The 18,506-nt window shown below is 37.3% G+C and overlaps 1 protein-coding gene across 1 annotated transcript in view; it reads left to right on the top strand.

The window, feature by feature from the left end:
- Nucleotides 1–18,506, top strand: part of CDH23 (cadherin related 23) — a 190,322-nt gene that overhangs the window by 61,096 nt on the left and 110,720 nt on the right. Inside the window, exons 13-17 of the mRNA XM_072423981.1 lie at nucleotides 7,811–7,871; nucleotides 10,243–10,391; nucleotides 11,000–11,135; nucleotides 11,808–12,196; nucleotides 15,895–15,996. Coding sequence (XP_072280082.1) covers nucleotides 7,811–7,871; nucleotides 10,243–10,391; nucleotides 11,000–11,135; nucleotides 11,808–12,196; nucleotides 15,895–15,996 — 837 coding nt within the window. The remainder of the gene's footprint in view (nucleotides 1–7,810; nucleotides 7,872–10,242; nucleotides 10,392–10,999; nucleotides 11,136–11,807; nucleotides 12,197–15,894; nucleotides 15,997–18,506) is intronic.

Here is an 18,506-nt window from a genome sequence, read left to right as displayed (position 1 = left end):
CTTGATCATCCCCTTCTAATACAAATCATGCACTCCATTGGTATCAGTGACCTTCTAATGACTTTCTCACTCATAACCTCATCACACACATGGCTCCAAGACTTTTCTAGCTGACCCAACTCTCTGGAACTCTCTGGAGGTCTTCCTCGTCCTATTCGGCTTGCTCCTGATTTCTGCTCATTTAAAAGAGCACTCAAAATCCATTTTTTCAAACTTGCCTACACAATTTCATCTGTCGACATATCTCCCCTCCTATTGTGTGGTACTTCCCCAACCTCCTAGATTGTTAGCTCTTCAGGGCAGTGTCCTCTCCTCCTCTTTCTGTCTGTCATTAAAAACCCCTCTTTAATGTACAGTGCTGTGTAAAATGTTGGCGGTATATAAATCCTGTTTTTTATTATTAATACTATTAATAATAATAATAATAATAATAAATAATAATAAAGTTGAAAGAGTGCTTTGCCCTTACCTTATACTAAATTAGACTTGTGTTTTGCCCATATATTAAAGATGTGCTTTTCTTATGCTTATTTATTCTTACTTTTCCTTTGTTACATGAGAAGAAAAATGACATACCTGAGCTATAGAGGGGCATAAGACTCACTAACCTGGTGTTGGTGATTGACACCCAGTATTGTCACACAGGGCAGGAAGAAGAGCACCAGCCCTGTGTATGCTCTAAGCCAATACATTTTTCTTTTCTTTCCCAGAGTAGAATAAGAAGGGAAGGCATGTTATTATATAAGTTATTTCTATCCAAATTACCTAAAGAATATGCAAATATTGTGGGTAAATGTGATTAGCGTAATCATGCTGTTGTAATATTCAATTTAAAACATTGTCTATTTTGATTAAAGTGATTTTTGAACGACTATGCAGGGATTGAATTCAGTCATTTTATTCTGATATGTGTCTATTTATTTATTTATATGCCAAATTTTGTGTCTGGCTAGAGGAGTGTATTTAAATGCAGTTTTAAAACATTCTGAAAACTGTACTTTTATTGTTGATCATGCAATTGAGACGGTAACACATCAACCATGTCTGTTCTTATAGGATTACAACCGTATAAAAACAAAAAAAAATATCTGCAAATTACATAAAGCAGCAGTTGCATTAAATACTACTGCCCAAACAAAGCAACATTACAATTAAAATGGAAAATGCAATGTATTTTGTAACTTACCTTAGACATGTCATATCAATAATAAACACAGGGTGGCAGCAGTGTCAAAGTTTTAAAAGATTTGTTAGTTCTTATATCAGTGTTGGAAAAGAGTTGGAAAATTTCTCCCCTTTGTTTAGACACATACATTTATACAGTCTTCAGCCAGTATTTATATTTGGAAGCTCTTCTTTAAAAAATGTACTCAGTTATTGTTACATTTTGGGTCCTTGAAATTTCTAACTGACCTTTAAGTAAAGAATTTGAAAGAATGGGTCGCTATGTGCTGGATGATTAACCGGTGTACAGTCTACAATCTTCCCTTGCCATTATTATTATTACACAGTATTTATATAGCGCCATCATATTGTGCAGTGCTGTACAAAGTCCATAGTCGTGTCATTTATTGTCCCTCAAAGGAGCTCACAATCTAATGTCCCTACCATAGTCATATGTTATTAATGTAGTCTAAGGTCTATTTAAAAGGGAAGCCAATTATCCTCACTGCATATTTTTGGAATGTGGGAGAAACCACAGTACCCGGAGAAAAATCACGCGGGGAGAACCTGCAAACTCCATGCAGATAGTGTACTGGCCGAGATTCGAACCTGGGACCTAGTGCTTGTCCTGGCCAAGATTCGAACCTGGGACCTAGTGCTGCAAAGTGCTAACCCCTGAGCCACCGTGCTGCTTCAAACTATTGGCAAATGGGGGGGGTTAGCCGATGGCGGAGTAACACGCACACCACCAGAGCTCAATCCTGCCTGGGGGAATCCACCTTGTGTAAGCATCATCGGTGCCTCCAAACATCTCTAAATGGGGCCAAAAGTGAGGGGGACTCAGAAGTGACGGCATTGCAAGCTGTCCGGCAGGCCTTTTCACACCCAGCGATTGGGCCACGCAGGACCAGGCCGCAAAGCTGCAGGCCTCAAGTAGAAGCTTCATCTGTGGCGCTGGATCCAGGGGCACAGACCGCAAGATCCCCATCACAACTAATGCAGGATCCAGCTTCCCAGGCTCCAGATCTAGACGGCTCACCCTACTTTCAACTTTTAGAAGTCCATACTTACCTGGCACCATGGAGGAATCGTCTGCATCCAGCTCTTCTACATTTGCAGGTGAGGAGGCTTGGGACTGGAAAGTACATCTGAGGGCCCTACCCACCAGGCAGGATCTCACAACTAGTATTAGTGGGTTGGAGGCTAGTTGTATGTCTGAATTTCAAGTTATACAGAGGTCTCTCGAACAGGTGACTAATACCACCAGCTTTACAATCAACTTGTGCAGAGCTTACCATGCAAGGGTCTTCACATGGTGAAATCCTGGAACGCCATGAAACGCAACCTAACATGCTCTTTCTATTACACAATGATGCAGAGAATTGTAACCGACATAATAATAATATGCGCATAAGGGGTTTACCGGAATCTGTTTCCAACTCAGAGCTTGCATCTGTGGCATGTTCTATTTTCACTAAGCTCCTGAATGTACCCCCTGATGTGAGACTGATTGTGTACACAGAACCCTTGGCCCACACAGTAAGAACACTCAACCACCGAGAGACATCAATTGCCGAATTCACTTTTTCCGTACTAAGGAAGATATTATGAGGAAGGCCAAAGAAGCTGAATCCATTGAATAGGCAGGGGCCCCCCTCTAACTCTTACCAGATCTTTCCAAAATCACTTTGGATCTCCGCAGGGCCCTTAAACCAATGCTCAAGGTTTTGAATGAAAGAAGCATACCCTACAGATTGGGCTACCACTTCCACCTTATCATCCGTAAAGGAGGGGGGAATTATATATTCCGACATCCAGCTGACCTTTCCCAACTTATCGAGGATCTACATCTCCCTCCTATATTGTTTCCAGAATGGCCCACCGCAATGCCTACCTTACACAGGAGCCCTCAAGCGTAATCATCTACTCAAGCTCAGCACTCATTTTCTACCTCTCTGTCTTTGGCTGGAGCTCCCATTGCTCAATTATCTAGCCAAGCTTCTCCGTCTGAGGTCCTCCTGCCATGAGATCACTAAGGCCAAAGGTGTAATGACTCTCTACTCAACATGGAATTGCATTTCTCCGGGAGTTGCTATGGTTTATTTGGATGGTCCATCTTTTATTTACCACCTAACATCCAAGGGGCTATGGAGGAAAATTTTGCTCACACTTTCCAGTGTTCTATGATTACTATCTTTATTAGCTCATCCTTGTGGATTATCCCTTTTTATATTTTCACTCTAATACCTTTGGAAGTATGTGTCCGCAATCACCCACCCCTTTCAAAATGTTTGACTGGACCAGACCTCCTGGTTTTGCTCCATTTCCTTTGCACAGACTGGAACTGGTAAAAAGAGAATGTTTATTGTTTAAATAGTTTAAAAGTTTGTGCGCAAATATATGGCAATTTTCTTTCCCTTACAGTCTTTTAATACCTTAATGATCTGTCCATTCATTGGGATGTTTATGCCTGTAACCCACTCTTAATTTTAGATCAACTTTATTTGCAAGACATCCCAGTTATTAGGACAGAGGATGGTGCTCTTGAGTGGCCTTTTGGTGGCCAACACATACATCACATAGATATTTATATACCCTGTGTGCTGACACCACATGGGGGTGGTGGCACTTAACTTGATGTGGCAGCAATATTTTATAGATTCATATTTAGGTTCTGATGGGTTATTAGTTCCCTATATGTTGGCTGTTCTATTTTGCAGGGATTATTGCTGTTTATAAACCTGATTTTGGGAGGCTGCTATAAGATGGTTTTTGTTTTAATATACCTTGTTATACAACATGTAGTTATTTATTTTAGTTTATTGTATTTATTGTATGTTCCTCATCACCCATTCTAGGTTTATGGGGCCCCTAGGGCAGGTTTGGACATGTCCCATTGTTGGCTGACACTTTTCCCCACATAGGCCTACTGTCCTTTGTTGATGGCAATTTGGGATGATTTCCCTTTTTTTTTCCCCAAGTTAGTTTTTCTTGCCCCACCGGCAGGAAGGTAGTCCTTTTCGCTCGTCTGGTGATTGCCTTGTTCATTTGTCTTCTTTGTTCCCCTAGTGTTTCATATTTCCCTTGTGTACCCCCTTCCTTTTTTACCCCTTCATATATACTTTAATTTCTTGGTTATCAGCACTCATGTCCAGGCAGCATTTTCAGGTACAACCACTGAAGGTCCAGACCCTCAATGCTAAAGGACTTAATAGTCCTAACAAATGCTCACAACTTTTATATGCCCAACACAAAGCGAGAGTACAAATCTAGATACTTCAAGAAACTCACTTCCTGACTAATAGGATCCCATCTCTCGCAACTGTTACTATACCACATGGTATCACAGGTCCAATCCGAATGCCAAGGTGAGGGAAGTCTGTATTGCATTCTATAAATAATTACCACTACAGGTACTGGACTCCCTTATTGACCCTCAGGGTAGGTATTTTTTTCTTAAAGTATCCATCTGGAGCGACATGTTTTCATTGGCTTGGCTTTACTCACCAAATTATCAAGTCACGGTAGCCACAATCAAATATTTGGATATTTTGAAAGGGTTTGTTGAAGGCACCAGTGTAGTGGGGGGCGACTTCAACATGCCCTTAATCCTGGAATTGACACTTCTTCTGGCAAAACTCCCGTCCCATATTCTAAATTGAATTCCTTTTGCTCTAAATTAAGTGATTTAAGATTATTGGATATCTGGCGCACTTTACACCTGACCTCCAAGGAATTTACCTTTTACTCCAATCCTCATCGCATGTATTCCCACATTGACTAAATTTTAGTTAGTCATCCTGCATTAGATTTGCACCCCCTGGCTACTATTGACTCATGCCCATGCTCTGACCATGAATCAGTCTCAGTAAATTTTAGAGGGTGGACGTGGAAATGTAACTGTTCATTGTTCAAGGACCCTTTATGCGCAAAAGCGGTTGTTGGTGCTATTACCAATTTTATTGGGGACCAAACCTCAGACACTTTCTCCCTACCTATACAATAGGAGGCCATGAAAGCAGTTATTCAGGGTCCTAATACAGCATGGTGCATGTCTTAAGAAAATTAGATCACAGGAGATTACAGCTACTTCCGATAAAATTAATAATTTGGAGCGATTACATAAACAAAACACGTCATCTGATATATTCCTAGAGTTGACAGCAGCTCAAAACCATCTTTTAGAGTTATATGATCTTGCACACCAACGCTTCAGTGATCGATTTCACAAATTGATATACCAATATGGCGACAAATATGGAAAACCCAGTGCCCAGTCGAGCATCATCATATCTCCCCAGAGATTTCTGATACTTGCTGTCGCTGCTTTTCTTCAAAGGGGTCTATGATACATCTGTGGTGGAAATGCTCGGCTGTGTGCCGATTCTGGGAAACAATTATCCAGTTGTTTAAACGATTGTACGGGTTCTCATATCCCTAACAATCCTAGGGTTACTCTCTTGTCTATGGTTTCGGGTACGATCAAATCCACCAAGAAAGGTTCTTAAAATCCTCAGAATTGGTAGCAATCAGTGGTTCCTTCCATTAAGGAATAGCTGACAGAATTAGAGAAAATCCATCACATGGAACAATTGGTTGCGGAGGATGTTCGATCGGTTAGAACAGTTTAATTTACCCTGGGCAGCATAGGACTAGTTCAAAAAATCTCCTCAGTTCCTGAGGTACACAACCTAATTGGAATCAGGATTATTATAGCGTTGGAGGAGTATTTATACCCCCTTTTTTGATTCTCATTACTGTTTTATAAGTTTCCTGCCTCCTCCTATCCCATGCCCCCTCTCCCCCTGCCTTTGTTTCTGTCCACGTCTACTGTTCCTCCACTCACCTGTCCTGATATTTTTGTTATTATGTGTTAGTTTTTGTCCTTTCTTCCCAAGGGTTTTGATTTTTTCTAATGGAGTTTAACTGATTCATTAAAGGCACTGGTTGCTGAGTTGTCTCATCCATATGGTTCTAGATTTTCATTATATATGGTTTATATTCTTGTTTTATGATGGCTCTGGATGCTGGTTCACCTAACTCGAATCCTTGGTTAGTTTGTGTTTGTTATGTTAATTACTATATGTATGTAGGTAATTTGTATTGTGTGTATACATATTTAAAAACTCAAATCATATTTGTTAAAAAAAAAAATTGCAAATAAATGGGGTTTAAGGCTAAACTTTACCTAAAATTGCTCTGTCATATCCTTCACACATTTAGAAGCCATATGTTTTTGGTATGTCTTCCTAAGATAACCACAAATACTTTTTTTTGAATGCACTGGCAATTGTTTAATTGGAAATATTCTGTTTATGTCTGTCCTCTAAGCCAATTCATCCAACTTCCTTTCCAGAGATACTTTATCATCCCAAACTTTATTTATTTCAGCCCAATTTCCATTTACAGACTGGTGGGTTCACATGCTGCTAATATTGTGTGTACAACCCTCGCCACCATTCAGTGTCTTCAGCTTTAATTTTCCACAAATAAAGTTTATACCAATACCCAAAACAATCATATTTACACTAATCCTGAGCTATTGTTGTTTATCGTAATATTTGCTGGAGTGTTGGGTCTAAAGTGTGTTCTGTACACAGAGAAGGTAAATGTTGAGCTACATACACTTACTAGATAACGGTCTCTTAATACAAACAATCATGATGGTGTCAGATGAAAAGCTAACTTATGTACAGTGGTCCCCCAATGTTTAGCTAAGCGTTTTATTGTGGCTAAAATGTCATTATATGATTGACCAGAGACGACTGCTGTAATTTTCCTATGGGGGAGGAAAATCCCACTTGTCCTCCCCTTCCCCTCTCCATTGAAATAAACAAAGCTATGTGTACAGCCTACGGTAGTTCAAGAAAGATCATTTCTTGTGACATAAAATTAATGTGTGTGTGTGTATATGCCTTAGGAATGAGGCTTGAATTAGCTGTATCTGCTTGGGCAGTATCTGCCACAACTCACCCTTGAAAGTGCTTTTTTGAGCATTAAGCAGCATGTTGGGCAGGAGGGCTGTAAAGTCTATATTTGACCTATAGTCTGCTTCAAAATGTAAATCCAATAAACTTTTCTGTAAGAGCCTTAAAAATAATCTGCAACAGGAAAAGAGAACAAATACCATACATACATACATACAAATAAATCAAAGTCAAAGTCCCAACATTTCACGGTCCAAATTTGAGCCCTTTATCCTTAAGGTGTACTAGCCTTGTCAGTTATTTAGTTATACTCTGACATCTACCTTGGGCTGACGTGTATAATAAAATAGGAAGGCACAAAATACCAACCTTTACATCTCAATCTCACCATGAGTACAAATATCCAGTAATGCTCAACATGGCTTTTGTGAGCCTTGTCCAAAAAAAGCTTGTTACAGAATACAGAGCATATATATATATATATATATATATATATATATATATATATAAACCTAGCATACATTTTTATTCATAAGTAGTGTGTGGCCTAGATGTTATGACAAAGTCACTATATTGCCTTTTAGTTTAGCATCACACTTTGTTAAAAGTAAAAGTATATAAACTGTGTTTTGCTGTGTAATAAAGGGTATTTCTGTGGTTAATTGTTTTGCTTCCATTTCAAGCAATAGTTAAATAGTGGATAATTTTATTCTTTTCAGCTGGAAGCTAGTGATGCAGACGAGGGGGAGAATGGACGGGTTTGGTACCGTATTGTAAGCGGTAAGCAAACAAGAATATCATTTACTAACTGCCAGAGATTCCCTAGCTAACAAAATGTCATTTCTCCTTTTCATCTTTGTTCAGTATGTCTATTGTATATAAATCAGTAAATGTTTCTCTGTATATATTTTGTGCTCATTTGCAACCGTTGACTTACTCTGTTGTGTCATCAAATTAATGAACGTTTGTTCCTGATACACTTCTTTGGTCAACATACAGAAATTTTATTAACAGGTTCATTGTCAAGAAAAGAAAAGCTTCTTGTTTTGTCATGAGTCAGTTTAATCTAAGGAAATAATTCATTTTGGCAGCGGTATTACAAATGTATTTGCTCTTACACGGACTATCCATGACCAATTTTCTTGCTGATGTAACACAGTTTATAAATAATTTATCAGGTATGGGTATAGATGCCCTCTTAAAGAAGCTTAGCAAGAATTACTTGGAGGCTGACATTGATGAACACAATTTTAAACAATGTTTTAAACAATGCAAGTTGTTTGATAATATGATGACCATCTTGCTTTATAGGTCACTGATATTAAAAAAATATATGCAAATCAGGGACTTTGTCTTTTATTTGACTTGATTTGCATACTTGTTTTGGGAGAATGACTCTAAAAATATTAAAGTTAATGGGTCAGCATAGAATCCAGACAATTAGCAATTACAGACTCTATGTTATGCTGATCAGTTCTATTTAGGTGCCATATAAGAAACCTGATAGGACACATTCTTTTTGATGTGCATTCTGCAAAACCTCTAGATACATGTGTACACTTTGACAACGCCCTATCCTTGTTTTTCAAGTGTCCTCCTGCACAGACATAAGGGCATCTGCTGAAGACCAATGTCAGTTTCAACACACATTTACAGACATGGCATATTTTTGTCATTATCAGGAAACCTCTACTAAGTAATAAAAAGCAGCCATAATTTAATCGTATACATAGATTCAGGAAGTGGCTGCCTTAGGTCAAAATTATCCCTTAGGATGAAACAAAGTGAAATCAAAGTAAAGTAAATGTAATTTAGGATTAACATCTACTTTAAAAACAGATACAACCAACAGATAAACTCTTTAAACATGTACAAGTATTGTTTGCTTATAGTGTTTTTCAAAATGCCTCACTTTAGGGTCCATTCACACAAATTACATGTGCATTTAATGTGTGGTCATTTTAAATGTGTTACCAAAGCTCAAAAATACACAATGAAACCTGACTAGCACATTTTCTTTAACACAGTACACATAATGAACAGACAGTTCACAATTTGGGTTGTGCGGTCCTACAATAAATTGTATGGCAGTGCATTTTGTGTGGGCATTAGATCTAACTTTGCTGCATGTTTCAGTAACAAATATACTTGGTTTTTAATGGACTCTTATGGTCAGTTCACTAGGGAGTTACATTATTTATGATAGTTCAAGCTGATTTCCTTAAAAAAAATCGTCATTTCACAAGGTGTATAAATAGTATTTTTAAAATTAAAAGGATAAAAAAGCCACAGCTTCTCATCATCTAATACTTTATCTCATGAATCTGTATCTTATCTTCACCACATTTTTCAGCTTTTCTAGACAGATTGACCATACATCCTTATTGCTAAAACCAGGCAGAAGCTAGTGATAGTGATTAGAAAATAGCCTTACAAATGTGCATGTTTTTGCATCAATAATGTGAGGGTAATGATTGTGTGAATTAGCCAATGCAGTATTTCTACACAGAGTTTACACAAGTAGAAATGAAAGCAACATGCAATAAAACTTGACCGCACATCTTATACATGCTCCAGCAGTGATGCATGATAAACGTTGGGCACCCACACATTTAACTGCTTGAAATTCTCTAGACGTAACCACTATCCTGTGCCCCTTCCTTTTGTAAACTTACCTAACTACCAACCCCTTCCTATTGTCTAGGCCCTCCCATTGCAGTTTTGTTTTAACTTTCTCCTGGCATGTTTCACCTCATTATAAACACATATGCTATGTAATTTGATTGAAGTAGTATATTATTTAGTGAAATGCACAGAAGAACTAAGGACCATTTAAATAATTTATTACTATTTAGTACAATTTTTAAAGTAGACAGAATCCTAATACACAGTTATCTCTTTTATGGTCATTGTGTTTTATAATGATTGAATTAACTATGTTCTGTCAATCAGTACTACATTGACAGTACATATAGGTTGAAGTATGCCGGCACACAACTTTCGGCTACGTAAATACGTCAGATGATAATCGCCTCAGGACTGATATCGGATGAGAATCTGGTCTGTTTACAGTGCTCGTCAACTGTTGAGATTATTCCTGTACACTCTGTTAGCTTGACCTCACCTCAATTATATCATTTGTTTTCTGCAGGAAACGAAAGGAATATTTTTCGAATTGATGTTAGTACAGGACTACTTGTGCGTGGCTCCAGGGCTCTGGACAGAGAGACCAATTCATCTCATGTGTTAGTGGTGGAGGCATATAACAGTGATCAAGGCCCTATGAGAAGTTCTGTAAGGGTAAGTTAGGTTATATATGTGTAGAAAGGCCTATACAGTTTTGTCTTAGTTTTTATATCCTGGAAAAAACTTTGATAACAACTAGAAAGTAGGTGTGTATCAAAAAAAAATCTCTCCATTGCAATTTGCCAAATTCTTAAATGTGTGCATTGCAGTTGTCATTTCTTGTCTCCAAGAGAGAACACTTACCTGTACGTTTGACACTCCATGGCTGCTGCAGCTACCTTTTCTCCCTTTGATGTAAGATCTCTTTACAGAACTCCAGTCTTTGAGGGAATTACATAGTTCTTGTCTGTTCTCATCACTTTCTTGATTGATGTTACTTTCAAAACGCCGGAATTTGTTATATGACCCAACATAAAAAATATAGGGAACAGGACAGTGGTGACTTTGTGTTGAGGTAAACATTTTTTTTTGTACAGGAACATTTATTATGTGTTACCATTTGAGCCCACAGTTGGTTTGCAGAGAGGTGTTCCAAAGGTATATGGTTTTCTAATCTGACATTTTGAAATTGTCCTACAGTAAGCCTATTGTGGCCTTCAAATGCAATATTGTTAGTAAAGGACCATAATATAATCAATTTTACCGGTTTTGTTTCCTATCAGGTGATTGTGTATGTTGACGATGTTAATGATGAAGCACCAGTCTTCACGCAACAGCAGTATAGTCGATTGGGCCTACGTGAAACTGTTGGGATTGGGACTTCAGTTACGGTGGTCAGAGGTACAGATCGAGACACAGGTAATTTAGAACACACCACATCAATTGCACATCTTTATAATGTAACTCTAACTTTGTGATAGCACAGAAATTTTAGAGCAAGGCAGTAAAACTGTGAATTTTCATGAAATATAATCTTCGCCTAATTTGATTTTTCTATGTGCCGACATATTGGTTTTCCAGTATGTTCACAATTTTCCTTACAGCAGTAAAGGATCTAAAAGAACTGTGCCAAACGCTTTGGGCTTTCAATACAGCTTGCTTTCAGGTGCATTCTTCTTGCGTTTATCATCAGGTTAAAATGCATCGGAGATCAATGAGGAACAGATATGTATGTACTGTAGCTGACGTCCATTTGATTTACATTTTACCTCTCTCTATGGTGATATAAGTCCCTTTTGTTTATCAAATGACTGGTATTAGGTGTTAACATATTGGCTTGGATGAAAACATATAAAGAGTAAGATGCATTGTGTATATATGTATTTATTTAGTAAGCATAGGGCAGTATGCGGTTTTCAGTAGCTCAAAACAATCATTTTCAACTTTCATTATTGGCACCAGTTGAAGGAAAACTGAGTATGTATTGAAAGTGAAACATTAATACAACTGATTAATACATTCAATAAATAGCATAAACTTCTTTTTTGTTAACATGGAATATAAAAATAAATGCCTTATTTTATGTTACAGGTGATGGCGGACTTGTGGCCTACCAGCTGTTGTCAGGCTCAGATGGAAAATTTGAGATTGATGGAAGCACTGGTCTTCTAACCACAATAGATTATTTAGATTTTGAGACAAAAATCAGTTACACTATGAATGTCTCCGCCACAGACCAGGCTCCTCCATACAACCAAGGTTTCTGCACTGTGTATATCACGTTGATGAATGAACCAGATGAAGTTGTTCAGTTCTCCAGCACCACCTATGAGGCTGTGATATTAGAAAACATTGCTACAGGCACTGAAGTAGTAAGGGTACAAGCACGGTCCATTGATAATTTGAACCAGCTGACTTATCGCTTTGACCAGAACACAAATGCCCAGGCTCTGTCCCTCTTCAAGATTGATAAAATCACGGCAAGTAGAAATTTTAGTGTAATGGAAAATACAGGTTTTATGTGCATTTAAGCATGCATATTTTATTATACATTTATGCCTTTTTGTGCTCTACAGATCTTTTTAGTTACCATGGATACATGAGTTCACAATTCCCAGGCACAAAAATATTCATATTTTCCTTCCACATAATAGAAGATGTCTGCACATTTGTATACCTTCTTTATATTTTTCTGTACAGACCAGTGTCTGTACAACAGTGACATAGGAACTTAATGTCTGCTGGTCATTTTGTAGTGGAAAGCTCTTTAACAACACACGCAAATGCAATAAGGTGGAACTTTAATTAAAATTTGGCCATAATTAGAGAAGAAAAGTCTTTTTCATGAAAATTAGGCTCTTGTGGCCAATTTACATTTTCAGCTTTACACTTTAAACACTAACCCCCTGAATAAAATACTAATACCAATGTTGCTGTTGAAGGAAGAGGTAGAGGTAGGATGGGACCAATGATCTACTGCATGCAGCTTTTCTGTAAATCACATTCTGTAAAAGTTAGGAAAACTTGTTTTAAAAGCCCCTGCCAATTATTTGAAGCAATTGAAGTACTGTACATAGTATTATCAACTAAATTGTTAGAGGGAGTCAGAAGAATCTCTGGAAACAGATCCAAAGGGAAAAACTACCATATGGTTTATCTAAAAATTAATTTGCATTAGATTGTAGCTCATTAGCATTACAATGTTGTTCCCATGTGTTCCCTAAACCTTTGGTGGAAGGTAGATACATTTACTAGGTACACCTGATATATAGAAAACATCACAGTGTGGAAAGCCTCATGTTCTCCATGTTCATATGTTTTCTTTACATTAGGTGGAGCCCTTGCCATTACCTCTCCTCCCCCTGTTGGTTTGTCGGGGTATACCTTCTTGAGGGCGATTTAACCTGTAACTTCAATTACATTAAAACATTTTTAACTCCCTTCAGTATTTATTTCCCCTGAAGAAACTGAAAAGAGTTTGCGAAATATGTTGAGAGCATTTTGGAGACAATTGGATAAAATTATTTTCTGGATGTTTGTTTAACAAATGATTTGTTGAAATAATGTTGGTGGAAGTTGTAATCATCATTGTATTTTAATCACTTAACCTTCACTTAACATTGTGTTTTGTTTTTCGTTTTTTTTTTGTATTTTGTATTTTTTTTTGCTTGAGAATTGGCATCAGGCAAAAAACAGTCATATTTCACAAATGGTTAGCTACACCCTGTGAGTCATAATTCATCCAACTGTATGGGCTAAAACTAGAGAAATGGAGTCTGGAGGAGAATACAATAAGCTCTAATTAAAATAAGATAACTGCACCTTTGCACTAAATATAGCTTTTAAATTTTTAACTGGCAAATTTAAAATACCTTTCCATCATACTGTTAATAAAATAATAATACTTAACATTCTTTTTTATGTTTTTGTTCATGCTACTCTTAGCTTCCCCAAATATCCCCACATTCCACTTCCAATCTTTCAAATCCACTTTCTATGTATTATATTTTAAGGAGCGGCTACCTTATTCAAACAAAAAACTATCTAGAGGGAGAGACAAAATGTATTTACTAATTCAACTTTCTACCTGCATGTAGACCCAGAGGAGGAAACAACTCAGGCAAGTAGAAAGATCTACCAGGCAACAATTACAACACGATCAGTTGTGAGTCATCAGGATGATGACTATAATCAGGATATACTATATTCTAAGACAGGGGTAGGCAAACTCTGGCCTTTAGGTCGGATACCGCCTAGCCAGTATTGCAGTCCCGCTAAACGCCCCCCTAGTTATTTATTGTTGGATCCAGCCTAATTGAATTGTCGCGTTATCGTGAGTTCCCGCGATATTGATATCAACGAGTTCCCACACAGTAACCCCAATTACTATGCCTAAGAGCAGAAGCAATGCACAGCTACCAGTCTGGAAGGTTGACCTTGAATGCTGTATCTTAAACCCCGAATGGACTGACAAATATTCTTCGCCCAACGCGGCAACAAAGCCTTGTGTTTAGTGTGCAATGACACCAACAGCACTTTCTGTTTCTAAGAACATGCAACATCATTGATTGTACTGTATTTTTAAATAAAAAAAACTTTCCTTGGACACCTTGTTTCTTCTGGCCTAGTGTGCCTTCTTGACCTACTGAAATGGCCTAGTAGTCCAAAAAGTTTCCAACCCCCGGTCCAAGTGAAAGGTTTGTCTTTTAGTTTCAAGTGCTTACCAATAATACTGTGATTGTTTTGAAATTTCGTATCCAGGTGGCAGGATCACTGTGCTGTTAGAGATCTTAGCTATTGGCTAAGCTTTGAGCTAGGAATAAAATCTGAACTGCTAAATGTTTTTTGTTCTTTGTCATTTTTTTAAGAGGTTACATCTTCTTAGGTCTCCAGAGGGTTAAGATATGAGTTAGAGTTTTATAACAGACATCACTGGCAGCACTTCTCAGAGTAGGACAAATTCTATTTTTGCCTCCTTATTAAATTGCTCTTTATCGGTGATGTCAAACTAAACTTTTAGGTTCAATTCATTAAACCATTCTGATAGGTGGTATTTTTATTGATGTGTGTTCTTTGCTAATTGATTTAAATGTTTTTTTATACAATTAATTTTTCAGATAAACTAAATATACTAAATATAAACTTTATTACCCATCTTTGTTGTAATTTGAGAGTAGAATTCAATTTTTTGAATATTGTAAGAGTCGTTAGTTCTTAAAATATCGCTAGCTTCAGGCTTATCTGCTTATCAGGAGCTTTATTGTCTGATATGGAAAGCTTAAAGGGATCAAATTGACAGGGTGATAACATGATTCCTAAGAAACTATACAGTTTAAATACAAATATGTTTGTAGATATGATGTTTTTGAAAAGGAAAACTCTAGGATACAATACTAAAACCTTTTAGTGAGCTGAGCCCTTATGTTACTGCATAACTTTAGACAAAATACAAAATACAAATAATCAGCCATGTAATCATTAATACATCATTACCTATAAATACTCAAATATAAGACAACCCTCCCTTTATATCAGGTAAATGAACTTTCACATACCTAGGTGGTATTAGTCTTTTGCAGTCCCTGTACTGCAGCCTGGAGTACAAGGAAGAAGCAGCATCAGTAACTTCATGTGCTTAAAAGAATCATGTTGATAGAAGAATGACTTACAGTGACATAGAGATGTGTTGTACTGTGCTGCTTCTCATTTTACTGCCCAGACACAGGTTAAAGTGGGTCCAGGATATACTGTGAAAAATATCTGGACTGGAGACGAATATTGCAAAAAAAAAAAAACAATTTGCTTTTTTTCCTTAACCTGTTTGTATAGAGATTTGTGTTCTTTCTTTCTAATGTTACTTTGTTTATAGAGATAATACTTGTTTTTATTACCTAGACATATATAATATCTCTGATGAAATAATTCTTGCTTAATATTTTTTACATAAACCTACTTCTATAAACACAGGATAAATCAGCAGAGGATTGATTAATAATAATAAATGAATGAGTTCATACACACAGCATGTTATGTTTCATAAAACCAAATGATGCTTGTAAAAACAACTGAGTGCAATTCAAGTGTAGGTTACAAGTACACATTAAAGTTAACAGTTGTGGTACAATCAAGACCCAGACCAAGATGTCTATCTCATATTTTCACCCTTATGTAATTGCAGGGTACAATCACAGTGAAAGGTTTGGTAGATCGAGAGAAAGGAGATTTTTACTCCCTGACAGTAGTTGCAGATGATGGTGGGCCCAAGCTGGAGACTACTCTGGTAAGTTGTGTTTCATTAAAAAAAAAAAAAAATTGCTTTGTTTAAAAAAACAACACACATGTACAGTATACTATGTATTTGTTGATTAACATTGCTTTTTTGGGTACTCTGGTCTTTGCTGCACTAGCTCCCAGATTTGAACCTCAGCCAGCACACAAACATATGGTTTGCAGGTTCTCTCCTTACTTGTGTGGGTTTTCTCCTGGTACTCTGGTTTCCTCCCACATTTCAAAAACATGGGCTTTTAAGGTGAATGGGCTTCCACCTAAAATTTACCTTAGACTGTATTAAAGACATATGACTATGACATGACTATGTGAGGCCCTTTGAGGGACAGCTATGGACATGACAATGTAAAACGTTGAGTAATATGTCGGTGCTATATAAATACTGGCAAATAATATTATTATTGGTCAATATTGTTACAACCACCAGTCGATAGGAGGGTGCCTACTGTGCATCTTAGTAACCGGCTAAAAGCTGATGTGTACTGTAGTTATCATCTGAAATACTTACCTTCTAACAGCCTATATTATATTCGTACTCCCTTCACATGTTGCACCTGGCTGCAGTCGTCAACACAACACTTACCAGGGTAAGTGTACCTTACTTACTGTTTATAAATATTATTATGATTAATAATAATAATACTATTATTAATAATAATAATACTTTTCTAACACTTTCTCCTAACCTCCAACTCCCCACCTTATCTCAACCCTCTTCAATCTATTACACAGCTCAACAAAAAAAAAAAAATCACTTGCCAAGGATTTTTTAATATATTTAGTGAATTTCAGGTCTGCTGAATCCAGAAATGACATCAGTTTCATTGAATTGTTCCTAGTTCTTGTGATACTGTAATCAGAATAGACAATTTTACCAACAACAAATGTTAACACAGCATATTATTATCAATCTTTATTTACACCGATGTTTTGCATTTTATACAGTATATTAAATGTAGCATTACTATCATTAAACTTTCATTTGCCTTCTTTTTTTTCATACATTTTCTTTTTTTACAGAATTATGAGTTGTTTAAATGACCCCAATGTATTTTGCTACATTTGTGGTGAACATTCCCAGCAAAAACAGAGAAGAAACATTACAGAATTTGTGAAACAAGCAATTCTTGCTTATTTTGTTATTAAACTGGGGGACCAAGATAAGTATTTGGCTCCCCATATGGTATGCAAAACTTGTGTCTATGTCAGTGGGAAAATGGAAAACTGAAAAGTTTGAATTTTAGTGTACCAAATGACCTTTGCCTATACCAGTGCTGATGTTTCCATACCAGTGTTCAGTATACTTCCTAATATTCCTGTATCTGACATGGAGGATATACAGGGTTTGGAGTGTAATCGAGGCAGCGGAAGTGAATATGAAGGAAGTGTTTCATCAAACCAGCAGTTCTCCCAAGAAGAGCTCAATGATTTATTAAGTGACCTAAGTCTGTCAAAACAAGCATCTGAACTTTTAGCATCCAGGCTAAAAGAAAAGAACTGTCTGGGACCAGAAGAGAAAATAATGGTTTATAGGACAAGAGAGGTGACACTCCTACTATATTTCAGTGAATATGGAGACTTCATATACTGTTGTAAAATCCCTGTACTACTAGCCCATATGGGTGTACAAGAATACTAAGCAGAAGACTGGCGGCTTTTCATTGACAGTTCCACTCGAAGTTTGAAATCTGTTTTACTGCATAATGGCAAGTGCTATGCATCAATTCCAATTGGTCACTCAACAAAACTTAAAAAAGAATCTGAAAATATCAAAATGGTCTTACAAAAGCTTTGCTGTCATGAACACCAGTGGTCCGTATGTGTTGATTTAAAAATGGTGAACTTCCTACTTGGACAGCAAGGTGGATATACAAAGTACCCATGTTTCATCTGCTTGTGGGATAGTAGAGCAAAGCAGAATCAGTGGAAAAAAATGACATGGCCAAGGCAACCATGACAAGGTAAAACATGAAAAAAGGTGCATCATTACCGAGCCAATGGTTGACAAAGAAAAAAATCATTCTCCCCCCCACTACACATAAAGTGGGGATTATTGAAGGAATTTGCTAAAGCTCCGAACAAGAACGGTAATTGCTTCAGATACATTTGTAGATTCTTCCCTGGATTGAGTACTGAAAAAATAAAAGCGGGAATCTTTGATAGACCCCAGATTCAGACACTGATAAATGATTTAAATTTCACAAGTTACATGACTGATACTGAAGCTTCTGCCTGCCACAGCTATGTCATGGCTGTCAAGAACTTTTTGGGTAACCATCAAGCACAAAATTATGAAGAACTGGTACAAAACTTGCTCTTGAACTTTAAAAATTTGGGTGCAACTATGAGCATAAAGTTACACTGCCCCTGATTCATCAATAAAATCCGCGCTCGCTGGAAGCGCGAAAGTACGCGCGGCCATCGATCGCGGATTACCGCGGTCCGGACTCGAGTGTGCGCGTACACTCGCCTCACTGCCAGCCGGATTCCAGCCTTCACAAT

Source organism: Pyxicephalus adspersus, chromosome 10 (assembly GCF_032062135.1).
Source record: "Pyxicephalus adspersus chromosome 10, UCB_Pads_2.0, whole genome shotgun sequence".
Classification (NCBI taxonomy): domain Eukaryota; kingdom Metazoa; phylum Chordata; class Amphibia; order Anura; family Pyxicephalidae; genus Pyxicephalus; species Pyxicephalus adspersus.
This window is presented reverse-complemented; position numbering and strand designations above follow the sequence as displayed.